Raw genomic sequence first — 27,464 nt, 5'->3', positions numbered from 1 at the left:
TTCATTAAAGATTTTTCTAAGATCACTAAACCCCTGTGCAATTTACTTGAAAAGGAGTCAACTTTTATATTTGATGATAATTGTTTGCAGGCATTCGAGAAGATAAAAATGGCATTGGTGACTGCACCAATTATGATAGTGCCGGACTGGGAGCAGCCCTTTGAGCTGATGTGCGATGCAAGTGACTATGCAGTAGGTGTAGTGTTGGGCCAGAGACGTGATAAAGTCTTTAGATCAATCTACTACGCAAGTCGTACCATGGATGCGGCACAGCAAAACTACACGACTACCGAAAAGGAGATGCTTGCAGTAGTATTCGCCTTTGACAAGTTCAGACCCTACTTGGTAGGTACAAAGGTAATCGTTTTCACTGATCATGTAGCTATCCGATACTTATTTGCCAAGAAGGACGCAAAGCCACGCTTGATAAGGTGGATCTTGTTGCTCCAAGAGTTTGATTTTGAAGTAAAGGATAGGAAGGGATGCGAAAATCAAGTGGCTGACCACTTGTCAAGACTTGAGCTAGAAGAGAAGGAAGAAGAGGGAGCCATACAAGAGACATTTCCAGATGAGCAGCTTTTTGAGGTAAACTCTATACTTCCTTGGTTTGCTGACATTGCTAATTTTTTGTCTTGTGGAACCCTTCCCCCAGATATGAGCTACCATCAGAAGAAGAAATTCGTCCATGATATAAAGTTCTTCTATTGGGACGATCCGTTCGTGTATAAGAGGTGTGCTGACCAAGTGATTAGGAGGTGCGTGGAAGTTCTTGAAGCACAACAAATTTTGGAGAAGTGTCATTATTCACCATATGGCGGACACTTTGGAGCGTCACGAACAGCAGCTAAGGTATTGCAATATGGTTTCTATTGGCCTAGTTTGTTTAAAGATAGCTATACCTTAGTAAAATCATGTGATAGATGCCAGAGGTTAGGAAACATCTCTAGGCGTCACGAATTACCACTGACAAATGTTTTGGAAGTGGAACTTTTTGACGTTTGGGGCATAGATTTCATGGGACCTTTTCCCCCTTCCTTTGGTTATTCTTATATTCTGTTAGCTGTTGATTATGTGTCGAAATGGGTGGAAGCAATCGCCACCAGTACTAATGACTCTCATGTTGTAGCGAAATTCGTACAGAAAAACATTTTCACCAGGTTTGGAACACCGAGAGCCATCATAAGTGACGAAAGTATGCATTTTTGCAATAGAATTTTCAACTCACTATTGGCCAAATATAATGTGAAGCACAAGGTGGCACTAGCATATCATCCGCAGTCGAATGGACAAGCTGAAGTATCCAACCGGGAAATTAAGCAAATACTGGAAAAGACAGTCAACACAAACCGGAGGGATTGGGCCATGAAGTTGGATGATGCGCTATGGGCTTATCGGACCGCATTCAAGACGCCTATTGGGATGTCTCCCTATAGGCTAGTTTTTGGGAAAGCATGCCACTTGCCACTAGAGCTGGAGCACCGAGCATTTTGGGCAGTTAAAAAGTTGAACTTCGACATGAAAGCTTCTGGCGATGCCAGAAAACTGCAGTTAAATGAGATGGAGGAATTCCGCAATGATGCTTATGAAATTGCCAAGATCTACAAGGAGCAAACTAAGAAGTGGCATGACAAAATCATTGTCCGAAGGGAGCTCAAACCAGGACAACAAGTAATACTATTCAACTCTCGTTTGAAATTATTTCCTGGTAAACTAAAATCACGTTGGTCAGGGCCGTTCGTCGTAGAAACAGTATATCCTCATGGGGCTATCGAGCTGAGATGCAGTGATGGACGAACTTTCAAAGTCAATGGACAGCGGGTTAAGGCATATTATGGAACTGAAGTGAGGAATATTGACAATCTTAGTCTGGGTGAACCAAATTGAACAGGACTGGTAGTCGGGCTGACGACGTTAAACCAAGCGCTGTGTGGGAGGCAACCCGCATTTATTTATTTTTGCATTCGTTCTGCTTTATTATTTTAATTCTATTTCTTAGTTAATATTTTTAATTTCTTCTATAATTGTATTAATTTGAATCGTTTTATTTTTGCAGGTTAATCATTTATATATATATATAAAAAAAAAAAAAAGTGGTAAGAACAGACGCATGCACGCCACCGCGCCACCTCTCGCGCAGCAGCGCGCGTGGAACCAGGGGCAAGACCAGAAGCATGCGCGCGGCAGCGCAACTTCTCGCGCCAGCGCGCGTCTCATCAACCATAAAAAAAAAAAAACAGAAGCCATCGCGCCCCAGCGCGAGTTCTCGCGCGACCGCGCGCACCTGATTATCGAAGACAGCCAGTAGCAAGCACGCGGCCGCGCCACTTTACACGCGCGCGCGCGCGCTCAATTATTGACAGCAGACAGTAGCCAGCGCGCGGCCGCGCCACATCTCGCGCGACCGCGCACGCCGCGTTCAGTCCCCACTTCTTTAAATACCCTCCTCGCGATTTTCTACCCTAAATTCTCCTCTCCCTCACCACTCAGCCGCCTCCCCTCACAAATCCACTCTCCTTCTCATATCAAACTCCTCTCCCACTCACATATTTTCACTCTAACACCACCATCTACTTACCTCTCCACCTCCCTCACACCTCAACACCACAAACACTCCTCCCTCAACACATATACACACCCAACCACCACAAGCAACCACCACTAGCAGCGCCGCCGCCGTCCTCCCAAAACGCCGCCCCTCAGCCGCCGCCGCTCTAGCGCCGCCGCCTCCCTCCAAGCCGCCGGTGTTCTTTCTAGTCGTTTGCTTCAAGTAAGGGTACCGTTCCTTCCACAATATTATTGTTTGGGGATCAATTTCAGAATTCTAGCTGTGTTGGTGGAATTGTGCTCTCGATTTGCTGATTATTATTGTTGATACAAAGTGATAATTATGGCGCCTCGTAAAAAATCAAAGGATGGGGCTTCCTCCTCTCGTTCCTATGATGCTCACAAATTTTGGAACGAGGAAGCCTTTCGGGTATATGAGAGCACCTTGTCTAGGTCGATTATTCCAGAAAGAGGGCTAGATATGACATACCCCGACTGTGCATTCATTAGAGAGGTCGGGCGACGAGGGTGGATGGATATAGCTCAGTCTCCACCAGACGCTGTGATATCCGTAGTCCGTGAATTCTATGCGAATTTGAGAATCAAACATGAAGAATACGGAGTTTTGGTGCGAGGGCAACTCGTCTATTTTGATTCGTCCACTATTAACGCAATCTACAATCTGCCGGAGTTTGAAAATGACGGGTACACTGAGTTGATCACGGGGGATGTGAACTACGATGAGATTATCAGGACCTTAGGCATCGAGGGTGCAGAGTGGCGATTGAATCAGGGCTCCCCAGTCACTTTGAAGAAATCCGATTTACGCCGTAACCACGTTGTTGGGCATCTTTTATTCTCTCACGGATCATGCCCTCCTCCCATCAGACTGAAATTACAAAAGACAAAGTGGCGTTAATTTACGCCATCATGACTGGGCGGACCGTGGATTTGGGGAAGCTTATTAACAGTTATATCATGCGTGCTGGTACAGGACTTATGACCGTCAGCCTCCCGTGCCCACATACCATCACTACATTATGTCTTTATGCCGGTGTGCAATGGGGCGCCGATGAACAGGTCTTGAAAGCCAAGAGCCCAATCACAGTATTTGAAGTAGAGCGTTCGCACTTCGGAGGCGAAATAGAACGGCAACAGGCTAGGGCAGCTTATAATCGGAGGGCCAGAGAACGTCAACCACCACCACCACCATCGATTCCTCGTTCTAGTTTGCGAGATAGAATGTTCCGACTGGAACAAGAGTCGCGGGCTGAGCGCCGACGGCAGGCCGAACACCGACAGACTACTAGTACCTTCATGTCCTACATGATGGATTTCACGACGGCACTTACCCAGCGGTTCCCACCTGGACCCGAGGATGTTCCTTACCCACCACAACCAGCCTGGCCACCACAGTACCCACAGCCGATGGACGATGATGATGAAGGATCTGGGGATGATGATTCGAGCCCCGAGTTCTGACACTCGGGTGCGAGGTATGTGTTGTCATATTTTTTATTTCCATACATTGCGGACAATGCATACTTTAAGTTTGTGGGGGTAACAAATTGCTTGTTGGAATCTGAATTTTTATTTTGCACAGTATTTAGTTTGATTTTTTTATTGCATTCTATATTTGTTAGGTAGAGTCATGGATAAGTAAAATGTGTGACCGATGATGAAAACTGAATTGCGATCCTGAAATTTATATGTGTTCATGATAACTTAGGAGTCACAATTATTTTGCACTGTCGTGTTTGTTGATATTATCGTTGTTTAGAGACAAGTTGCATGCCTGTGATGCTAAACAGATGAGGGAGATCTGATTATTGGTAATTCTTGCATGACATTGATTGACACTTTTGCAATCATAGGAATGAGCTAGGCAATTGTTCGCAATATCCTTGGGCCTGTGTTCTTTGCTTATTGTCAATTGTAGCCCTTTGAGCTTCAAGTTTAATTGAGATGCTTAAATTTTCTTCGTGCACCTATTTCATATATCATTTTTTTTGAAAATTGCATGTGATTGGTGTGTATGAGTTGACTAATGGATTGACGGAAGTCTAGAACTTGTTTGAACACTTTTCGAGGCGAAATACGGATAATATGTGACATAGGAATGATTTAGGCGATCTTTGAAACCGTTGAGCCTTCGAGCCTACCAAATGAACATGAAATATCCCTAGTGTCCCATTTTGAGCTTACTAAAAATCAAGTGGTGTGTGTCAATGACATACAATCAACCCCCACTTGTATCTATTCTACATCCCACAACAACTACCTAATGAAGACGATACACTTATTTTCCTACCTGATTTTGAGAGAAAGAAATTCATTGGTGGTGTAGTGATTCAAAAGCTCCTTGAAAAGAAAAAAGAAAAATTGAAGTGAGCAAAGAGGGAGTTGAAAATAGACAAAAAGAAAGAGAAAAAGTTCAATCAAAGAAAATATAAGGGAGACGAAGGATATGAATGAAAAGAAAACAATAAGTGGATGGTGAAAAAGAAAATGAAAAAGAGTGAAATTGATGAAGAGTTGATTATTTCTCTCAAATTTTGAATTCCATACCTTTTATTGTAGCCGTGAGCCGTGGCCTAACGTTACAAGCCTACAAGACCTATTAACCTTGTCACATTTATCCAATATACTAGTGGAGAAAAGTTGTTCAAGTCAAGCCTATGGATACCTGAAACTCATTGTCAACAAGTATAGACCTTAACCACTTGCTTGCAAGCATCTCATTTTGTGATTTCATCTTTGGCATACTTGTGTTGATCATCTTTCGAGCCAAATAATCACCGAAAAAGTCATATGTGATCTGTGAATGCAAATGTTTATGTTGATGATGTGAAAGTTGAACTGAACTGAGGATTTCTTGATTCTGTAAGGCAAAGGGGCATTACAACTTTATTTGAGCATTCGATGGGGTAAACAAACATTGACATAACACACACACACGTGACTCTTGGGAAATCGTGAATTACATGAAATTAGATGAATCGGAGGTCATTATCACTTTTTGCACATCCATGACTTTAGTAGTTTGCGTATTTTTATTCCTTCTTTATTAGCTTTTCTTATATTTTGCTCGGGACTAGCAAAAATTCAAGTTTGGGGGGTTTGATAAGTGCAAGATTTGCACTTAATTTACATTTAAATCCATTTTGAATTATGCTTGTTTCGAACAGAATTATGCGTTTTTGGTTTGTTTATGTTGTCATTTCAGAAATGGAGAAAATAGCGGACACGAAGCCAAGTGAACCAAGAAGTGCATTACCACGAGCACGCCATGGGACAGAAGTGCGCGCGCCATCGCGCCACTTCACGCGCAATCACGCGCACATACACTCAAGCCTCGGACAGAGCCTCGCGCGCGCCCGCGCGAGATCACGATCAGCCGCGCGCAAAGATGTGCAGGATGATCGACAGTGGCTGGCGCGCCACCGCGCCAGTTCATGCGCACCCGCGCGTACAGACCCGAGAGCAACGCGCGCCAGCGCGACTTCATGCGCGACCGCGCGCATACATGCACGGGCAGATGAACAGCAACTCGCGCGCCACCGCGCCATTTCATGCGCCACCGCGCGCGCGCCGCAGCCAGAATAGGTATAAAAGCGCGATCGCTAGGTCAGAAACGGGGCAGCCGTTTTGGGAGAGAAAACACCTCGGAGGGCTGGAGAAATCAAGAGACGAAGATCCGGAACGCGAAGATCGATCACAGATACGAAGAACGACGTATCTGGACACAGAGACGACACTTCGGATTTGTCTTTTATCTTTCGTTTTTATATTTTCGTGTAACTCAATGTCTGAATCTTCAAACATGCATTGTGTTTATTTAGATTTCGTGATGAACTAAATTCCCATTCTAGAGAATGACGTAATTCTGTTGATACGATGATTTGACACCGTTGTTTATGTGATTGAATTCCGCTTTCGTTTAATTGTGTTTTCTGCGTTTACTGCACTGCAATTTACTGGCCATAAATTGTTTGTTGTTTGATTAATCTTATAACTCGGGAGAGTAACTAGGATTATAGATCATTAGAGACACATCGTTAAATGTTTATAGCGTTCGGAAGGCGTATAACTTTAGCGAGGCTTAGTAAGAACATTGTTAGCATTTATCTATGAAACTTAGATTCTAATTAGGAATAATTGAATCGAAGTTGATAGATACACTTTATTCGTCACTTGGGAAAGGGTGAATAAAACAATCTAAGTGTTCTTGGCCATTAATTGATTGAAATTCAGGAATATAAATTAAACTGTGAATAAATTATCGTGGAAACTTTGTGAAATCATTTCTCTAGATATTTTCTCTCATTGATATTTCTCAATTCGGTGATCTAATTAATTCATTGTTTTCAATTAATTCGTTTAAACAAACAAATCTGATTACTGATTTTTCTAGATAAAGTCTTGGCTATTTTAATTACAAGAATTGATATACATTTTTATACACACTCCTCGTGGGATCGATACTTGTACTCAAAGGTACATTTTACTATAACTTGACATCGTGCGCTTGCGAGCAGTTAAGAAAACGCGCAACAGGAATATCTAATAATCAAATAGATTAGTAACAAGTACAACAATTCTGTTGCAATTCTCCTCTGACCATCTTACTGCTGATCTAGAATCAGTACTGATCCAATCTCAACACAACATATTACTATATCAAATCAGATAAACAAGTAACATGTAATAAAGCAGTAAGACATGCTAGCATTCAAAAGCAGGAAAAAAAACTCAATCTACCCCGCTCACTAGCCTCTTATATCTCAATCTAAAGGATCTGTCGCTCTGATACCACCTGTTGTAGGGACCCGGACGCTAATCATGTTCTTAATCGTCATTGGGACTAAATCAATTATAATAATCAGGGTCTAATTTTTTTTTTTCTTTTTAAAATGCGGAAGGTAATGGAATCAAATTCCTATACATATCAGTATAAAAGTATAAATCTGATAAAATATACAAACATACATACTCAGGTTCAACAACTACTATCAAGTGTTTAAACCCTAACTCTAGTCCAAGTCCGGTATAACCACTCTAATCTCGATCTGTCTTCACCTCTGTGACCCTGTACCTGTCCCACCTGTTTCCATGCACACATACAAACAAGACAACAGCCGGATAACTCCGGTGAGATATAAATATCCCAGTATAAACAATGTATTTAATGCAATCATATAAAACATATATAAAAGCATAAACGGACATCGAAGCATGTATCTAATCTGACTACATGAATCAATGACTCGTGATCTACTCTTATCTTATCTCAAATCTAGGGATCCCAATCTAATTTAGACTTTGGTATCCTGTATCGAGTGTGTCTGAGATAGACGTCGATCTACATCTGAAGCTCGTCGATACACCGTAAGTCTAGAGTCTTATCGGTTCTGAGAAAGACTCGGCGGTTCTGCCCTAGCTAGGCTGTCTGCCCTAGACTCGGACTCTGACTCTGTTCTAAGTCAATACATTAACATATCAATCTGATAATCTGCGAATATCAATGCAATAAAGTAAAGTATGTGATTTAGGGAAACTCAAGTCAAACCTAACTTGAGTTGTGCAATCCCAACTCAACATTTATTTATACCTTTCTTGATGTCTTTCTGATACAATCGAAGTCTTGATTCAAGGTTTGTCACTGTTCAATCTGGCAATGACAATATCAATATTATGTATCAATATTCTAATCGAATCACAACATCTCTGTTTAATCACATTCTGACGGTACAATAGTACAATCTCGCGATACTGATAATATTATATCAGTCTATATTAATTCCAATCATTTACAATTAACCACTGTACCAATCTGATATCAATTCTAGTCAATTTCATTCTGAAATTCATAACAATTCTATGTTCAGTACGTTTCTTAATCTGACTTCGATTCTACGCTGTCTAACATGTCACGAACAACATATATGATGTGTATTCAATTCTAACAACATCATAATTCCAAAACATGTCCAAACGTAATAAAACTTACGTCCCAATGTAGCCTGCGTTGCTAGGAACACGGTGCCGTACTCGGATTCAAAATCAGACGGATTCCTCACAAAAAGGCGTAAGGATTCTAGGCTATTCTCGGAAGTCTCCTCCTTATTTCTGAAGGATATCACGTTTGTATGTATATATATCCACCTTGCATGTTAATAGAACGTGACATATTTTCTTGCATTTTGGTCGGCGCTCGAGCGGTGCAAAACTACCGCTCGAGCGCGGTAGTTTCTGTCCAACAATTTCTGAAGGCACCCTTGGCGCTCGGGCGGTCAAAATATACCGCCCGGGCGCCAAACTTTCTGCCCGCGACGAATATTACAGCAACATTGGCGCTCGGGCGGTCGATCTTTACCGCTCGGGCGCCAACAATTCTGTCCGAGAAATTATATACTTCATATGCTTGGTTTAATTCGATCTCGTAATGGCCAGGCTATAATCACATCAATTTAATTTCAATAATCTCCGCTTAATGTGATATAAAATCTAGGGCATTACATTGTTTGTATACAATAATTGTCTTTGTTAGAAAAACAATTGCTACATAAAACTTAGGGTTTTATATGGTATAAAAAAAAATTTAGTAATAATCGATACATGAAGCTGCTCGCTTTAAAAGATTGGAGTAGCAATCGATACATGAAGCTTGATTTGCTACACGATTTAAAATATTAGAGTTATACAGATACCACTAATTATAACTTTCGTTAAAGTGACAACACCCAATCATGCAATCCCTTATGTAAAATCAAATATCTTCTAAAACCATGTATTTTTTGCATCATTCGCAGAGGGTTTTTTGTGTTTGTTTTTCTGGGTTTCCACATAGCACGTTGTTAACAACTATTATTACACCCACAAAAATATTATGAATACAGGCAACGCGTGAAAAAGGGCCTATATATCACCTATGGCTAGCTAGCTCTAAGCAAATGACGATAATTATCTGCCTTCAACTTATGGGCCGGCGGGACTAATGCAAAATCAATTATACAAACCAACATGTGATCTCATTAAGTTCTACAAGTCGGCTGTATTCATTACACGCAGTGAACTGATCCCAAGAAACACTATATATATAGAGATCGTGCATTCCACTCATTCAAGAATCAAAAACAGATGTATAAATATAGAGATACATATAGTTTCTGATATTGGGCTAATGCCCTTTTGTTTTCTGGTTAATTCTTGAGTAATTGGTTGAAGAGTTAAAAGCTCAGTGGGGTAAAATGAGGGTTCATTCTCTTTGGGGAGGTTTCTTTGTTCTGTGTTTACTATTTGCAGTTGGTTTCTGTAATGCTGATCCCGACAATACGATCAAGGTCGTCGGGACCGGAGAGTGTGTAGATTGTGAGGAGAATCACTTTAAAACCAACCAGGCATTTTCAGGTAATAAACCGATTGCAAATAACAAGTGACATTTTGTGAGAAGTGAGAAGAGCACGACATCGTTGTCTGTTTTTGACTAAAATGTCATTACATTGTAATTTTAAAAAAAACAATCCTTGGATAAATTTCATTAACATGATGTATCTTGGCTTTAATATAAATGATGACACACGACATTTACCTTCCTGCTTACTGACAGAATAATCAAGAAACTTGAAATTTCAACTTGTATAATTTAATCTATGTTTCTTGGACATTATTTGGATGCTCACGTTCTTTTACCTTTTTCACTCTTTTGTATGAATTAAGGACTTCGTGTAAGCATAGACTGCAAGCTTAAAGATGGAAGGATCAAAAGAATCGGCTTCGGGGAGCTCGACGATGAAGGGAAATTCAAGGTCTCGATCCCGGAAACGATAGTTGAAGATGGACAAAAACTCAAAGAAGAATGCTATGCGCAGTTGCACAGCGCGGCTGCGGTTGCTTGTCCTGCCCATGATGGCCTAGAGGCAGCCAAGATTGTGTTCAAATCTCAAACCAAAGGCAAATACACCTTTAGCCCAAGCAAGAATCTCAAATTTTCAGCTGTATTGTGCACTTCTAAATTCTTTTGGCCGATTTTCAAGTTCCCTCCTCTCCCATTTGATCCTTGGAAGAAGCATTTCCATTGGTTCCTTCCTCCCCCAACACCCGCCTACCAGTCACCGGTCCCTGTTTACAAGCCGAATCCACCAGTCTACAGCCCGCCGGTTCCGGTTTACAAGCCTGAACCACCAGTCCACAAGCCAGAACCACCTGTATATAAGCCACCTGTTCCGGTTTACAAGCCTAAACCACCAGTTTACAAGCCGGAACCACCTGTATACGAGTCACCTGTTCCAGTTTACAAGCCCAAACCTCCAGTCTATAAGCCTCCTGTTCCCATTTACAAGCCGAAACCACCGGTCCACAAACCTCCTAAAATACCATGTCCACCAATCTCCAAGCCAGAGCCTCCAGTCTACAAACCTAAACCCAAGCCACCAGTTTACAAAACTCTTCCCCCACCAGTTCCTATCTACAAGCCCAAACCCGAGCCACCGGTTTACAAGCAACCAGTTTACAAGCCTAAACCCGAGCCACCGGTCGTGACGAAGCCTCTGCCACCTCCAACTCCATATTATCCACCAGTGATCAAGAAACCTTGTCCTCCTCTTCCACAGCTACCTCCAAAGTACTTCAAACACCCCAAGTTTGGCCATTTCCCACCACTCCCTCCATATCATCCATGAGCATTTCAAGAAGGTGTAATTCCCACCTCTGGTTCATCTTCAAAAAGATGCATCATGAAGATTAATATATTATTTGCAGCATTTAATAATTAAAAATACATTTTTTTTTCAAGTTCTTTATGTTTCAAGAGAATTAAGTGACTGAGACAGGAAATTGCATCAGTTCTTGTTTCTTTGTAATGTTGTCTTAAAGTTCAAATATATGATCGGCTATTCTCTTCGTTTGCATGAGAATACAAGATGTATATCAATCATATAAAACAAGAGGACTGAATGATATGTATAAAGCAAGAAAAACGAGAGGTGAAGCCTTTTGTTTGCTGTTTTAAAGAAAAATATTAATAATTATTTAAGATGATCCAACATTTTTAATTATGTTAATTTCTTCCTAATATACGTCCGATTATAATTTGTCTTCACTTTAATTGGGTCGTAAGATATTAAATACGAAATTATCTAGTAAACTTATATTTTATGCACTGTTTAGTTTAGATCACACATTAAAAGGGAAATTAATATATTTCACATTCAAATTGAAATATTGTCGAAAATTATATGATATTAAATCATCCCTCCTTCAGATGTATTTACAGGCACTTCATTGGATTACAAAATATAAGAGAATTGACTTAATAATTTTCGCAAAAATCCACATACAAAAATAGCATAGGCTTAGGAAAACACAGCAGCCATAGTTATGCTCCCAGAGCCCGAGAGAGAGACGGTATACAAGTCCAACAAGAACTTACAGAAAAGATGAAATCGATGGCAAGATATCACTTTACAAGTGTAATCTTTCTTGAGAATGAGATGAAATGGACTGTAATGTTGCGCTTCTCTCTTTTTTATTGTCGGTGACGAAGTAATCTTGCAGAGCTGACATCTCAATCTTGCTGCTTTTTAAACTTTTAATGGCTTCAGCAGTGGCCAAAGCTCCAGCAACAGTAGTTATTATAGGAATCTTGTAAGCCAGAGCCATCCTTCGCAGCTGTCTTCCGTCAATTTGGTCAAGTTGGTCACCCGAACTTGTGATCACCATCATCTGGATTTGCCTGTTAGCAATCATATCACCGGCATGAGGCCGTCCTTCGTGCATCTTCAACACTCGCTCGACTGGAAAACCTTCGGAATCAAGGACATGGGCTGTGCCAGAAGTTGCAACAATCTTGAAACCAAGTTCAAGAAAGGCTCGGGCAATTGTTGCAAGATGGGACTTGGTCAAGTCGTTTAAGCTGAGAAAGAGGGTACCAGAAAGAGGTGGCTTCTGTCCAGCAGCTATCAACGCCTTTGCAAATGCAATTGAGTACTCGTAGTGGATGCCCATAACCTCACCTGTACTACGCATCTCTGGACCTAGAATAACATCAGCTCCTTGGAATTTCTCGAATGGGAGAACGGCCTCTTTAACAGAGACGTGCTTTGGGATAACCTCTTTTGTGAACTGCAAGTCCTGGAGAGATTTCCCTGACATAACTAGAGCAGCATACTTAGCCAGTGGATGACCGATAGCCTTGGATACAAAAGGGATTGTCCTAGATGCACGAGGGTTAGCCTCGAGCAAGAAAACTTCCCCTGAACCCGTAATTGCATACTGACAGTTCATTAATCCAATCACATTCAACCGCTTTGCCAATTTTGTTGTCCAGTTCCTAATTGTTTTTAAGCATGAAGATGACACAGTTTTTGTGGGAAGCAAGCATGCTGAATCCCCGGAATGGACTCCAGCCTGTTCAATGTGCTCCATTATTCCACCGATCACTACGTTACCGTGTGAGTCGGTGAGTGAATCGACATCAATCTCTATAGCATCAGACAAGTATTTGTCAACAAGAACAGGACGCTCGGGATCCACCTCAACAGCAGTTTCAAGATAAGTTACAAGTTTTTCATCACTGTAAACAATTTCCATTGCCCTGCCTCCTAAAACATAGGAAGGTCGAACAACAACAGGGTAACCAATGTCTGCAGCAATAGTTAGTGCATCTTTTTCACTCTTGGCAATTCCTCCTTTTGGCTGCTCTATCTGTAATTCCTTCAAAATTGCATTAAATCTCTCCCTATCCTCAGCAGCATCGATAGAATCGGGGGATGTGCCCCAGATGCTAACAAAGCCAGCACCACTTCTAGACTTGGGCTTGTGCTCATCTAAATAATGCTCAATAGGAAGAGCCAGTTTTAGAGGAGTTTGACCGCCAAATTGGACAATGATGCCATCAGGCCCTTCCAAGTCAATGACATTCAGAACATCCTCCACTGTGAGAGGTTCGAAGTAGAGCCGATCACTGGTGTCATAATCTGTCGATACTGTTTCTGGGTTTGAATTCATCATGATTGTTTCATAGCCTGCATCCTACACAGAAAGAATTCCAAGATTAGAAGATAACACAGAAAAGTAATAACTAAACTATCTACAATCTGATTGAAGGAAAATTTAACAATAAGGTACATGTCCCTGAATATATTTTCACAAGCAATTTCCTAGAATATCAATTGATTGTAAATTGGTATTTCTTCACTCTTGCCCAAAAAAGACATTAAAGCTCAACAAGTTCATAAACAAGCATTTTTTGCGAAGTAAAAGGGGGGAAAACAGAGCACCAATCAATTAAGATGCACAAACCTGAAGGGCAAATGATGTATGACAGCAGCAATAATCAAACTCAATCCCTTGTCCAATCCGATTTGGTCCTCCACCTAAAATCAAAACCTTTTTCCTTTGAGAGGGAGCTGATTCACACTCAAAATCATAGGATGAATACATGTAAGGGGTATCAGCTTCAAACTCTGCGGCACATGTATCCACTCTTTTATATACTGGTTTAACTCCAAAAGATAATCTCTTCGATCGAACTTCTTTCTCAGTGGATTTTATGGCATAAGCAATCTGTTTATCACTAAACCCTCTTTTCTTCACTTCCCAAAAGTCATCGACAGTCATTTGTGACAAATTCCAAGCCAAAAGATACTGTTCCACATCTACAAGTTCTTTAAGCTGAGTGAGGAACCATTTATCAATGTAACTCAGTTCATGGATATCATCCACCTTCATTCCCCTCTTCATTGCAGCATATATGGAATGGATTCGATCTGGGCTGGGCACCCGTAAATTGTATTTCAGTTTCTCCCAATCCCAGTCAAGTTCCTTGACTTGTGCACAACCCCATCCAGAATACCCACATTCAAGCGATCGCACAGCTTTTTGAAATGATTCTTGGAATGTTCGGCCCACTGCCATGGATTCACCAACAGACTTCATCTGGGTTGTTAGAATTGGCTCTGATCCAGGAAATTTCTCAAATGCAAACCTAGGTATCTGCATTTGCACACAAAAATTAGATGATATTAAAATTAATGAGTGAAATCAATAAGCCATAATAAGCGCATGAGCCAGATATCAATGAAAAAATGAGCATCACCTTAGTAACAACATAGTCTATGGAAGGCTCAAAACTTGCTGGGGTTTTCTTTGTGATATCATTAGGAATCTGATCCAATGAGTATCCGACTGATAACTTGGCAGCCATCTTGGCTATTGGGAAACCAGTTGCCTTTGAGGCCAAAGCTGATGATCTAGAAACTCTAGGATTCATCTCAATCACCATTACCTCTCCATCTTCAGGATTAACAGCAAATTGAACATTTGAACCTCCACATTCAACTCCAATTTCCCTAATAATAGCAATAGAATAATCTCTGAGTCGCTGGTACTCCTTATCTGTCAAGGTTTGTGCGGGGGCCACAGTGATGGAGTCCCCAGTGTGAACTCCCATTGGATCGATATTTTCAATCGAGCAAATAATCACCACATTATCTGCTAAATCTCTCATAACCTCAAGCTCATACTCTTTCCACCCCAACAAGGACTTCTCAACCAAAACCTGAGATGTCACGCTAGCAGCGAGCCCTGACTTACATATGGCCTCGAATTCCTCCCTGTTATAAGCAATCCCACCTCCTGTCCCACCTAATGTGAAAGCAGGACGGATAATCAAGGGGAACTCCCCAATCAAGTTGGCAATTTCGAAGCATTCCTCAAGTGTAGTTCCAATCCCTGAAGGAGGCATCTTAAGTCCAATATTCTTCATAGCCTGCTTAAACAAATCCCTATCCTCTGCCTTCTTGATTGCATCAAGCTTTGCACCAATTAACTCCACACCATATTTCTCAAGTGCACCACTCTCTGCCAGTGCCACAGCAAGATTAAGTGCCGTCTGACCACCCATAGTGGGCAACAAAGCATCAGGTCTCTCCTTTTCTAGAACTTGCTCAACCAAGTCTGGTGTCAATGGCTCGATGTAAGTCCTATCTGCCATTTCAGGGTCCGTCATTATAGTGGCCGGATTTGAATTAATAAGGATAACCTCATATCCCTCTTCTCTAAGAGCCTTGCAGGCTTGTGTACCTGAGTAATCAAACTCGCAAGCCTGCCCTATCACAATAGGCCCTGCTCCCAAAATAAGGATCTTCTTTATATCTGTTCTTTTACCCACACCTTTTTTATCTTCAAGAACCCCTCCACTTGATGAACCATAACCATTTTTGACACCAGTAGCCTCAGTTAGTGCAGAATTTAACGTCAAGTGGCGAGATGACAGGTAGAGACTTGTTGAACTCTTCTTTAATGCTACTTTTGTCTGGGTGAAAAGGTGGGGGGAAAGCTCTCGTACGGGTATACATGGATTGGCTTGAACTAGGTTACATAGAGCATTACTACATTGATGTGCACAATGATTCATCTTCTTTTAACGCTGCTAGAATTTCCTACAAGAATCAACACAACAGCATTGTAAAAAAATTGCAAAAATACGATCCTAGCTTGAACATGCAATATCCAGAGAAAGAAAAAAAATTAACCAAACGGCAAAAAGAAGAGTTTGTGTCGCTGGGGAAAGGAGAACTAATACAAAACTCCTCAAATTCATCCTACTAAATTTTATAGATTCATAAAAAGACCATATCAAGCACATAACAAACTCACACTTCCAAATGAAGGTGGTAAAAAATTTTTAAGTAAAAAGATAAATTGTTTTAGAGTAGGTGCCCAGCGAGTCAACTCGTGGCTTGGGCTTTATGAACTCTTGTGTAAAAACAATCTTTATTTTTAATAATATTTTACGATTTTATCCAATTATGTTATTTACTTTATCTGTATACTCATGCAAACTGCATTGATAAAGTCATTGAATATACTATAGGTATCATGAGGTCTGTCTCTCCACGTAAGATAATAAAACTCATTAGGAAGTGTACCGTATATTCTAAACAGACTCCTAGTGGATTCAACCGCCTAAAATAAGGATAAAGGCCGCTTGAGTTTGAGACTAGCATATATGATGTAAACGTCATGTTTCATTGGTAAAAACATGGAGATGTCCAATCATACAGATGAGTAATCATTTGATGATGCACTGAACAACCCTCCATCGAACTTTCCAAGTGATTATCACTTATCGAGTGGAAAAGTCTGCGGTTATGGTTGTACACTCTTAGTCCTTTGATCCGGGACAACGTAAAAGCTCTACATACTATCATGTACTTTGATCTGTTTACCGCCTCCATTGAGGGTCATTAGGTGGCGATAATATATGTAGTTTCGAAATACGTATGTGTCAATGCATTGTACTCGAGGATTCACTACTCGCCTACAGGTAAAGATATCATATGTTATCTAATGAGTTAATAATGCAAGAAATCTCTGGCCAGATTAAGACTTGTGCATTTTGGAAAGGTGTTTGCTTTGTTGCACATACCATGTCACTATTATTAATCAAAGATCATATATCACATCGTTATCGAATTTATTTGCAACTCCTGACATACCAATGGTTGCAGATTTGATCGGGATATAGGAGTTTAAGGAACTGTATTGGTAAAACAATAACTTAAGGCTCTTGCAAGCACTATCAGTGATATCTAGGGAATCATGGGACGATACTACTAGACTCTCTTACCATGATCCGATGGGTAAACAATCAGACTAGAGTTCTGACATTCTTGATCAAAGGTTGATGAAAAGAATGGATTAATTAGGGCAAATAAGAATAAATTTTTTTTGAATCAAATGAAGTTGTGAACCAACGGCTAGCTGTATCTCTGAACCATTGATGATCACACAAGTATTGGATTATGTGTTCACGTTGAGATAGTCAAATTCAATTATATGAATTAGGCGACTATAATTTGATAGATATCAAACAGATTACTTATAAAGGAGTTTATAAATTAATTCAATGTAATGGAAGATGTGGATGTTAGCTTAACAGCTAATTAAGTGAGGATAGTAGAACTGTCTGGTAACGCCCAAAATCAGTCCATATAGACCGCATGCATGAAAATTATTAAATTGCTAAAATATTTTAATCAACTGATTTTGGATGCATAAATGATATATTTTGAGTAAATAAATGATTAATTGTGTAATTTTGTTTGGTTCATAATTAAAGATTTCAGAAGAATATCGATGGTTGGGTGGGACGGAGGAACAGAGACGATTAAGGTCTTAAAGATTTAAAAGCTAAATTTTTTTTTTAGTTAAGAAAATAATTATTTTAAATAATTTAAGAATTATGGAATTTTTAAGGTCAAATAATAGTGGGAGCAAGGAATTATGTATTTTTAAGGAATTTTTTGGAAATAGATATTTTAAACTTTTTAATTTAAGACCTAATGATTTTATTAATCTTAATGGGCCTAATTAATTATTTTAAAACTAGTGTTAATCAAGCCCATTAGTTAAGTAATTTGAAATCTTTTAAAATTCTTTTTAAAAGAGTTTTAAACACACTCACACCTAAACACCTACCCCCCACCCCCGAAACACACACACACACACACAAAAGTTACGAGAATTGAAAAAGAATCGAAGAGGAAGAACGGCCGTAACATAGAACTCTTGATCAAGGAAGTTTTCGATTTTTTTCTCCTTCGTTTTTTGATTTTCTTCCTCGTTCTTCCTTCCAAAAACGATCACCCGACTCCCTTGCATCCCAAAGTGGGTTTTCGGTGGGGTTTTGACGAGAAAAAATGGTAGAAAATGGGTAGAAATCGTCATTCGTTCGCCACCGACGTTCCACCGCTTCGGTATTCGTATTTCGAGCGTTTTAAATGCAAAGGCACGTTTCTAAACTTTCTTTTTGCACCATTCAAATCATAATATGTGTTTTTATGTTTTGAAGCATGAAAATTATATTGATCGAATTATTTGACGATTGGATGAATATTTTTAAAAATTTTGACGTTTTTACGCTCGCTTGAGACATGTTATGACTTCTAAAGGACATGATGCCATTAGGAGACATTAAAGGATTGGAAAAGGAGTCATTTAAGGGCAGGATGAGGGCTGGTCATATGCAAAACGAGCCGTGCTTGGGTGAGGCTAGAACCTAGGGTTTTCAAGAGTTTCTTGGGGATTATGGGATGGCTAGGGGACGGCTCGACCAGGGGCTCGATAATGCGTGGTCAAGACCCTGTGAGGGTTGCGTCCTAGGGCTAGGAAGAGTCCTAGCATGGATGGACTCGCTGATGGACGAAGGAAGGTAGTTGCGGCCACAAGGATGGAAGTTTAGGGCTCGGGTTTTTGGGAGACTAGGCGAGAAGGCTGTGGACGGTCAGGGGCTGGTCCAGTAGGGTCACTAGGGTCCTAGGAAAGGGGCTAGGGTCTGGTCCAAGGCTGGCTAGAGGGTGGCTCACCTTTTGGAGGGGCGTGGCTTAGGAATAAAGGAAGGGTTCGAAAATGGCTAGGAAAAGAGATGGGGCTCGAACCGTAGTCCACAGGAGTTGGTTCGTGGTTCACTGGGTATTTTAGGGATGAAAAGCTTATATTTAAAATTTGGGGAGAAAATATTAAGTTTGGAATTAATTCGGTTTAAAACGCTTCACAGTTTAGATGGTTCGTGATAGGTTCGAGTCAAGAATCGTAAGAAAAAATCAAAATTTGGAAGTTCGAGGTCCACGAGCAAAATGGTCATTTTACGTCACGGGTAGTAGAAAGGTCTGACAGTGTCCCGAAGAATCATAATACATGTTAAATGATATTTTAAAATGCTTATGATGAAAATATGATATTTTATTATATATGTACAGATTGTACGATTTTTCCCGCTAAATGCCATTTTTAAAGGACACGATATTTTATAAATAAAAGGAAAGGAAAAATATTTTGAAGAATGTGAATTGAATGTGACACCAAAGCTTTAATGGGATATCGTGAGGGAAAAGTCCTCGAAGGAAGCTCGTTTATGGGAAAAGGCCCCAGAGGGAGTCCGACGATCGTATTTCCATATTTGGCCACGGGCCAGTGAAAAGAGTTGCAGACGCCCCGCCCTCAGGTACTGGGTATAGCTAGACTGATCAGTCGACCTTGATGATATGATATATGATAAGTCACTTTCAAGAATCAAACTTCACCCAAAAATGATATACGATGATGAAAAGCTTTATGATTTATGATTTACCTATGATTACGAGTTTTTACGACAGCTTATTTTATTAAAATATTTATTTTAATGTTGCATGTGCCTGTAAATACATTATTTGTTACGTATGGTTACAACATGCTGAATCATTAGACTCGCTATGTTTGGATAGTCGCGGGCGATGATGATTTTGAGGGAGGCGCTAACGTTTGAGTGAAACGGGCCCGGCAGTACACATCCAAGGGACTTTTATTTTCCGCGTTAGCTTAAAATTTAAAGTTTTAAAGAAAAGATTTTGAGGATTATTTTATTAAAGGTTTAATGCTTTATTTCGAAGTTTAGTTTTGGATAATTTTAAATTGACATACGATTCTGTGGTTGACGATTTACGGATTTTTATGCATTTAAGTTTTTAAATTATTCGTTCTTATGTTGGATGGTTTTGAAGTTAGAAGAAAATGTTTAAAAGAAAAAAAATTCCTAGTATTTATTCAAATTTTAAAGTTAAAAATGTCTGTTTTAGTGAAGGAGTTCACAAAATTGGCCTCTGCCAAAAATGGGTCAGTGGAAAATTGTCTATCGAAATTTTCTTATATGAACGAGATTTGTACCTGTTAAGATGTGTCATATCGGTCGGATAGAGTTCTTAGGAGTTGTATATATGGACTTGGACAATCATCCCCCCTTAAACTAGTTTTTGGGATTGAGTTAGGTCCAAGTCTCAATCTTAACATAGTATCAGAGCTCACGTTCCATTGTTATGTATTTGATTGCTCATAGTTGGGCAACTCGTTCTGCCCGTATTTGGGTCATTTGTAAACTTCACGCTCCAGGTGTTCATCCCTGGGCATGAGAGAGGTATGTTAATATGTCTCACATCTGTTGGATAGAGTTCCTGGGTGTTGCATATAAAGACTTAGACAATATCCCCCATTGAGCTAGCATTTGAGGTTGAATTGGTCTGTTACATCGGTGATTTACTAAGTCTTTGAGCCATGATGTTTGTGCGGATCATTGTGGCATGTTGCCGAGTGCATGCGGCAGCGGTTGGAATGGATCGGCTAAGTGTATAGACGACTAGCACATTTGGGAGGGTGTGCTAAAGGCAGCTAAGTGTTGGAAGATTTGGACTTGGCTATGCAAGCAAGTCAACTCGAGTTGGTTAAGGCCTTGGACACGTTTAAGCCTGGAATCTGATGTTTGGGCAGTTGTGTGGACGTTTTGGGACACCTGGCCAATGTTTAGGACAAGTGGCAGGAAGACAAGCATGCAATCTGGCAGCAGTTAGGCTTGTTCTTATCCAGACCAAGCAGTTGGGCTTGACAAGTGGCAGTTCCAGGAGCAGTTACTCGAGTTTATCTGATATTGTTGCCTTGTATTTCGTTTATATAAGCCATGAGTTGCACAAGGCTTTGAGAAATACGAGTGTTAAGCCTTTTTGTGTGCAAGCCATTGGCAGATTGTTTCCTTGTATTGTGAACTATTGTGTTAGTGCAAGGTTGGGCAGATTTGCCTAGTCTAAATCTCAATCTTAACATTAGAGTTCCTGATAATTGCATATATGAACTTGAACAATCTTTCCCCCTTGAGCTAGCTTTTGAGGTTGAGTTAGGTACAAGTGTCAATTAAAATGGTATCAGAGCTGAAGCCCACAGTTATGTGTTAGACGGCCCATAGTTGAGCCACCTATTAATGTCTCCACGTTTCAGTTGTTCGTTCCTGAGCGTGAGAGAGGTGTGTTAAGATGTCTCATATCGGTTTCAAGTGTAGAAAATACACACATAGAGATTTTGAATAATGAAATTGTTAAATCTTGATTCAAGTAGGATTCCTTATTAGATGGTGAATTAAATTTTATAAATATTTCATTAATTGTTACATGAAATAATAATTTCGGCCAACTGAAATTTTTGTTTTCATTAATTGTTACATGAAATAATATTTTCATTAATTGCTGAGTCACATAAATTTTTGGCCAACTTAAATTTTTAGAGAAAAATTTTTCGGCCACTTCCCTTCTCAGCACCGCCACAGCAATGCCGCCGGATTTTCGAAATCACGGCGATCCAATCTCGACGCAAATTTCGTTTAAATCTCTAGTGCGACTACACGAGTAACAGAGTTTCTGATCGTGGATTATTTGACGATCGAAGGAGGAAGAAAGTTTATAAGGAAATATAAGGAGGACTATCTCCGTTTAAAATATGGAATAATTTGAGATGTCCAGTGTTTAAAACACAAAGGTAAATATTCTAAACGTCCTATAAATAGTTTTAAATCATACGACGTCCAAAATCGTTTTGAACATAAAAATAAAAAAAAAATTAAACCTTCCACTACATCTTAGGTGCGAAAAACGGTACTCCAACATACTGTACAGGTTTAACAAAACCCACAATATAGTAGAAAACTTTCAGAGTAAAAAGACACCCAGAATATACAGTTTGTAATTTATACAGGTTTATATCAAGCTGATCCCGAAAACATGAACAGAGTCACCAAAAAAATCAAATCACTCAAACCAACCATACCTGATTGACAACAAGAATGCAACATACAATTCATTTTTAAAGTATTTATGCAGTCTAAGCAACGAAAATAGAAAGTAGTATTTTGCATAAATGTGACTAAAACTGACAAATCCAAAACCATGTTTCAACACAAATGTCACGGATTAAATTCCTGTTGGACATTCACAAAAGTGTCGAATTCAAAAATTAAAAGTTCCAATTTTCATTAAAGGTTGGAACTTGTGGCATGTGATTTGTAATGTAAAAATGCATTCTGGCATCACCCGTTTATAAATATTGGTAAAACCGAAAAGCCCGAAAACCCATTTCCTGAACACCAAAGCTTCAAAGTTCAATTTTTTACCATTCAATCACTTGAATAATATTTTTCATTGGGTCAATTCAACAAAAACCTGAGGCATTCACACAAAAACAAATAGAAATCCATTAAACTCCAATTACGTAAATGGGAATACTCACTTAAATACTTACTCTATGCTGGAAATGGAGGAGAGGGAGAGGAAGAAGAGCAAGGGGGCTTGGCTGCTCTTTGTTAATTGTGCTCGAGTCTTGGAGTTCAAAGCAAGGGTTTTGGATTTTTTTTTTTTTTTAAGATTATCCACACATATTTAAAAGGTTAATTTATATCACAATTTCCCAATCTCTATTTGCTCTTACCTCAAAAAAAATTAAGACAAAATTCTATTACTCAAAATCTTATAATATATAAAATCTCGTGATATAAAAATAAAATCTCATAAATAAAATTTATTGAATATATTGGATATACCTTTATTCTTGTAGTTTGGATTTAGTAGCTTTTAAAAAAAAGTATTTTAAATAAGAGTGGGTCTCATGTGAAACTATTTCACGGATCTAAATCTGTGAGACATACTCATATTCACAATAAAAAGTAATACTCTTAGCATAAAAAGTAATACATTTTCATGGATGACCCAAATAAGATATCCGTCTCACAAATACGACCCGTGAGACCGTCCCACACAAGTTTTTGCCTTTAAATAAATACTTTTGTAGTTTTATATGTGTTTGGATAGGATTGTGTTTTTAAAAGCACTTAATTAAGTTAAAATAAATGTTTTTTTCAAAAGTCTAAATTTATAGTTTTTAAGTGTTTTTCTAACTGACTCAAATTTTTTTAAATAATTTTTTTATCTATTTATCCATACACAAAACTATTAAACTTTTACCTAAAAACTTTTAAAAGTCAACTTAAAAAAGACACTTCTTTATGTTAAAAAAAAACACTTCTTTAAGCAATATGTTTTTAAATCCAGACGCACTAATGTAATTAAATCTTAACAATTTTTTTTAAGTTAAGAATTTCTTCATAAATCCACTCCATTACTAAACAATCATCAACACTACTATTTTGGTGTACGCGTGAGTTACGTGTTTGCACAATCCATTTCTTTTTTTAACGAAAACAAAAAAAATGATAAATTGTTGAAATAAAATTAGCGTTTTCGTAACAAATATTCACAAAAAGCTCAATAAATACGTCGATTTTACAAATATATATGGTATTTTATTCTCTCTATTTTATTTATTTTTTGGATCGACAAGGAGATACGAATTTGCCTTGTATATAAACATGTAAAAATCAAACATAGCTCCTTTAGCATCCATGTCTACTCGTAGAGCTCTGTATATGAGAATAGATCCTAGGACAAAAATGACCAAAGACCTGCATTTACCATTTATATATTAATAAAAAAATTTAACTTTATCGGTACATTCTCTATATATGATGCTATTAGAAATTTTGATAAACTACACTAGAATATATGTAGAGACGGTCTCATGTCATTTTGATAAACTACACTAGAATATATGTAGAGACGGTCTCACATGAGACTTTCTCTCGAATCTTAATCTGTGAGACGGGTCAACCCTACCTATATTCATAATAAAAAATAATATTCTTAACATAAAAAGTAATATTTTTTCATGGATGACCCAAATAAGAGATCCGTCTCACAAATACGACCCGTGAGACCGTCTCACATAAGTTTTTGTCATATAGAGTGAGTCTCACGTGAGACCGTCTCACGGGTCATAATCCGTGAGACGGGTCAACCCTACCCATATTCACAATAAAAAGTAATACTCTTAGCATAAAAAGTTATACTTTTTCATGGGTGATCCAAATAAGAGATTCGTCTCACAAATACGACCCGTGAGACCGTCTCACACAAGTTTTTGCCTTGATTAAAAATACATACAAAAATAAAATTGAAAAAAAAAAATAAAGGTGGTTAAATTTCATCATGTTAGTTAGTATAAGGGTCTGCTAAACTTTAATTTAATTAGATAGTAAGATATAAAATTTGAAGATTTGACTCATAATCCGATGGAGGTAAAGTCTACAAACCGACACACTTATTGACTAGCAACGTGGAACAAAATCCCATTGCCATGCACCACCGTAGGATGTCATAAGCACACTAATACACAACCAAAACACCTTTCAAATCCAAGCAAAAGACTCGTAAGTTACTCATCACCTAATTAATTTCTATTAAAATAGATGTCCAGTAACTCATCTTTTAATTTGAATTTTATTTGCTCTTATATAAAAATAAATTTATTTTAATAATATTTTACGGTTTTATCTAGTTATGATATTTACTTTATTTGTATATTCATGCAATCTGTATAGATAAAACCCTTGAATATACAAAAGGTATCATGAGGTTTGCTTCTCAATGTAAGATCATAAAACTCATTAAGAAACATAATGAATTGTTTCTTTTTGATTCAGCCTCCTAAATGAGGATAAAGGTTGCTCGAGATGAAGACTGACATCTGTGATGTAAACGATATGGTTCATTAATAAGGACATGGAGATGTCAAATCATACAGATAAGCGATCAATTTATAATGCAATGAACAACACTCAGTTGCCTATATCTGACCAGATTAAGACATGTGTATTTTGGTAAGGGGTTCCTCAGTTGCCTATATCATGTCATTATTAATACTCAAATATACATTACATTGTTATCGAATTCATTTGCAGCTCTCGATATACCAATGGTTGCAGATTCGATTGGGATATATGGGCTGAAGGGACGACGTATTGTACGACAATCATAACTTAAAGATCTTGTTGGCACTGTCAATTATACCTAGATAATCATGAGACGATGCTATTAACACTCTTACCATGATCCAATTGGTGTAATCAAACTTGAGTTCTGACGTTCTTGATCAAATGGTTAATGAAAAGAATGTGACTAATTAGGGTAAGCTTGAATAGGAACAAATATTGTTCTGAATCACATGGAGTTGTGAACTCGCGACTAGCTGTATATTTGAACCATTGAAGGTCACACGAGTATTGAATTATGTGTTCCCGTTGAGATAGTCAAGTTAAAGAAGTTGAATTTGACGATTGTAGTTTGATGTAGATCAAACAGTTTAAAGGAGTTTATAAGTTGATTACATATTATTGAAGTTGTGGGAGTTAGCTTAACTGTTAATTAAATGATAAGAATGGAACTGTCTGTTTTAGTGAATGAGTTCGCAAAACTCACAACTACAAAAAGAATCAGTGAAAATTTTGTCCTTCGAAATATTTTTTTTCATTATATGAACGAAATTTGTATCACCGAAATACCACCGTTGTCTGATCATCGATTAAGGTTATAATTAGTTTACAACTATTTATTTACTAAATTTAAAATATATTAACAAAATAATAAGTTAGTAGTAGTGATTACTAAGTACAAAATTATCGTGAAACATTATAAAATATTCTAGAATAGACTAATTAACTAATTAAGTAACTAAATAAAAGTTATTAATTTAAAACATAAATAAATATATGTGTGTGTGTTGTATTATCAAAAATTGATAATAATTTAATTGTGCATGATATTTTTAAGAGTAGAAAATACATATATGACTATGATAGTCTTTGAATTATGAAAAACAGTATCCTGAAAAATTGAGAGTCGTGATTAGATTAGGGAAAGACTTTTAATATATGTGTATTCTATGATTGAATAATACACATAGCTTTTACACAAAAAATTATCTCTCTCCCTCACATAAGTTTTCGGCCACCCCTCTTCCTCCGTGCACTTCCACCAGCTACTGTCGCCGCTTGCCGGAAGTTTGATAATTCGGACAATCAACCCTTGACACAAATTTCGTTTAGGTCTCTAATACGATTTTTAATATACAAGGAATATGATTTCTGGTCGTGAACCTGATTCGGGAGATTGAAGAAGGTGGTTGATTTAGTATTGAATGGCCAAGCACATATCTTTGCGCCAAAGACGTTTGATTCCATAATTTATTTTTTCATTTTACTTATTTAATTTTTTATCATGATATCGATTAATTAACAATCTTACTCTAATAATCAGCATTTTTTTTCCCTTGATTGTAGTATTTTTCCACCGAGGAATGACGTGGCATCTGCCGTGTCAGCAATATTTGTCACAACGTCAGCACTCTAATGAAAAATGACTAAGTTAATCAAATCAATGATCGGATCGGGTCATATACAAATAATTATAGTCATACACAAATAATTATATCTTTTTATCGATCGATGTAATAAATATAAATATGACATGATGCATAAATCATATTCACAAAACTATAAAATGTGACACACATTGAATGGTGATTGTGATAATTCTCCGCTATTGACCTCATACTAATTATGCATATTGATGCAAGGAATGGATCTCTTTTCCATCCAAGAAAAGGTAACTGAATCATGTAAATAACAAAAAATAGAGGATAAAATAAAATAAAATATGTGGGTAATTAATTGTGTACTTTTACTATTTATTTGAATAATGTAAATAACAAAAAAGAAAGGATAAAATAAAATAAAATATGTGGGTAATTAATCTTGTACTTTTACTATTTATTTTTTAAAAACTTTTCGTTATTGTTAAAACAGAAATAATTAATCTAAAATTATTTCAACCATATTGTTACAAAATAATTTGAGGCGACTCCCATTATCACAATTGGGACTTCAATTTTCATGGATTTCAGGGGAAGAAATTGATAATAATAATCCAAATATCTAAATCATGATAAAATTTTCATAAATTTTTATAAATAATAATACAAGAGATTCAAGATTTAAAATCATGATAAAATTAAATTATTGGAAAATTGCAAATTTGGGTTTTATGTTTGTATTGTTGCGATTATGATCATCTAAGTTACCAAAGTTCAGTTCAGTTCAATTTAGTTAATTATTTTATTTTTCTGCTATTTTAGTCATTTTCCACATGTCATCGATATGGCGTTGACATACTGCT

At 38.0% G+C, this 27,464-nt stretch overlaps 3 protein-coding genes across 4 annotated transcripts; 2 read left to right on the top strand and 1 right to left on the bottom strand.

Annotated features, from left to right (window-relative positions):
• The first annotated feature begins 1,419 nt into the window (after positions 1-1,419).
• On the top strand, positions 1,420-1,884 carry LOC140804780 (uncharacterized). Its single transcript, XM_073160909.1, has one exon. The coding sequence runs from the start codon at positions 1,420-1,422 to the stop codon at positions 1,882-1,884; it is 465 nt and encodes a 154-aa protein (XP_073017010.1).
• Positions 1,885-9,681: 7,797 nt separating this feature from the next.
• LOC140811577 (proline-rich protein 2-like) lies at positions 9,682-11,445 on the top strand. The gene is made up of 2 exons (XM_073169545.1): positions 9,682-9,954; positions 10,264-11,445. The coding sequence occupies exons 1-2, from the start codon at positions 9,795-9,797 to the stop codon at positions 11,223-11,225; spliced, it is 1,122 nt and encodes a 373-aa protein (XP_073025646.1). The 5' UTR covers positions 9,682-9,794; the 3' UTR covers positions 11,226-11,445.
• Positions 11,446-11,839: 394 nt separating this feature from the next.
• LOC140828162 (carbamoyl phosphate synthase arginine-specific large chain, chloroplastic-like) lies at positions 11,840-22,749 on the bottom strand. 2 transcript variants are annotated; one of them, XM_073191156.1, is made up of 4 exons: positions 22,630-22,749; positions 14,642-15,986; positions 13,846-14,538; positions 11,840-13,575 (listed from the first exon to the last, which is right to left on the bottom strand). In XM_073191156.1, exons 2-4 carry the CDS (start codon positions 15,959-15,961, stop codon positions 12,007-12,009), a joined length of 3,582 nt encoding a protein of 1,193 aa, XP_073047257.1. In that variant the 5' UTR covers positions 15,962-15,986; positions 22,630-22,749; the 3' UTR covers positions 11,840-12,006. The 2 variants fall into 2 exon arrangements, with proteins under 2 accessions (XP_073047257.1, XP_073047250.1); XM_073191149.1 differs by having other exon boundaries at positions 22,642-22,749.
• Positions 22,750-27,464: the final 4,715 nt, after the last annotated feature.

This window comes from Primulina eburnea, chromosome 1 (assembly GCF_022965805.1).
Source record: "Primulina eburnea isolate SZY01 chromosome 1, ASM2296580v1, whole genome shotgun sequence".
Classification (NCBI taxonomy): domain Eukaryota; kingdom Viridiplantae; phylum Streptophyta; class Magnoliopsida; order Lamiales; family Gesneriaceae; genus Primulina; species Primulina eburnea.
Note: the sequence above shows the minus strand (reverse complement) of the source record. Positions and strands in the feature narration are given on the sequence as shown.

Coding starts and splice junctions, on each gene's coding strand:
- LOC140804780 (XM_073160909.1), top strand. CDS start 1,420: ATGTCTCCCTATAGGCTAGTTTTTGGGAAAGCATGCCACTTGCCACTA.
- LOC140811577 (XM_073169545.1), top strand. CDS start 9,795: ATGAGGGTTCATTCTCTTTGGGGAGGTTTCTTTGTTCTGTGTTTACTA. Junction 9,955..10,263: donor AACCAACCAGGCATTTTCAG/GTAATAAACCGA, acceptor GTATGAATTAAG/GACTTCGTGTAAGCATAGAC.
- LOC140828162 (XM_073191156.1), bottom strand. CDS start 15,961: ATGAATCATTGTGCACATCAATGTAGTAATGCTCTATGTAACCTAGTT. Junction 14,539..14,641: donor TAGACTATGTTGTTACTAAG/GTGATGCTCATT, acceptor GTGCAAATGCAG/ATACCTAGGTTTGCATTTGA. Junction 13,576..13,845: donor ATACATCATTTGCCCTTCAG/GTTTGTGCATCT, acceptor CTTTCTGTGTAG/GATGCAGGCTATGAAACAAT.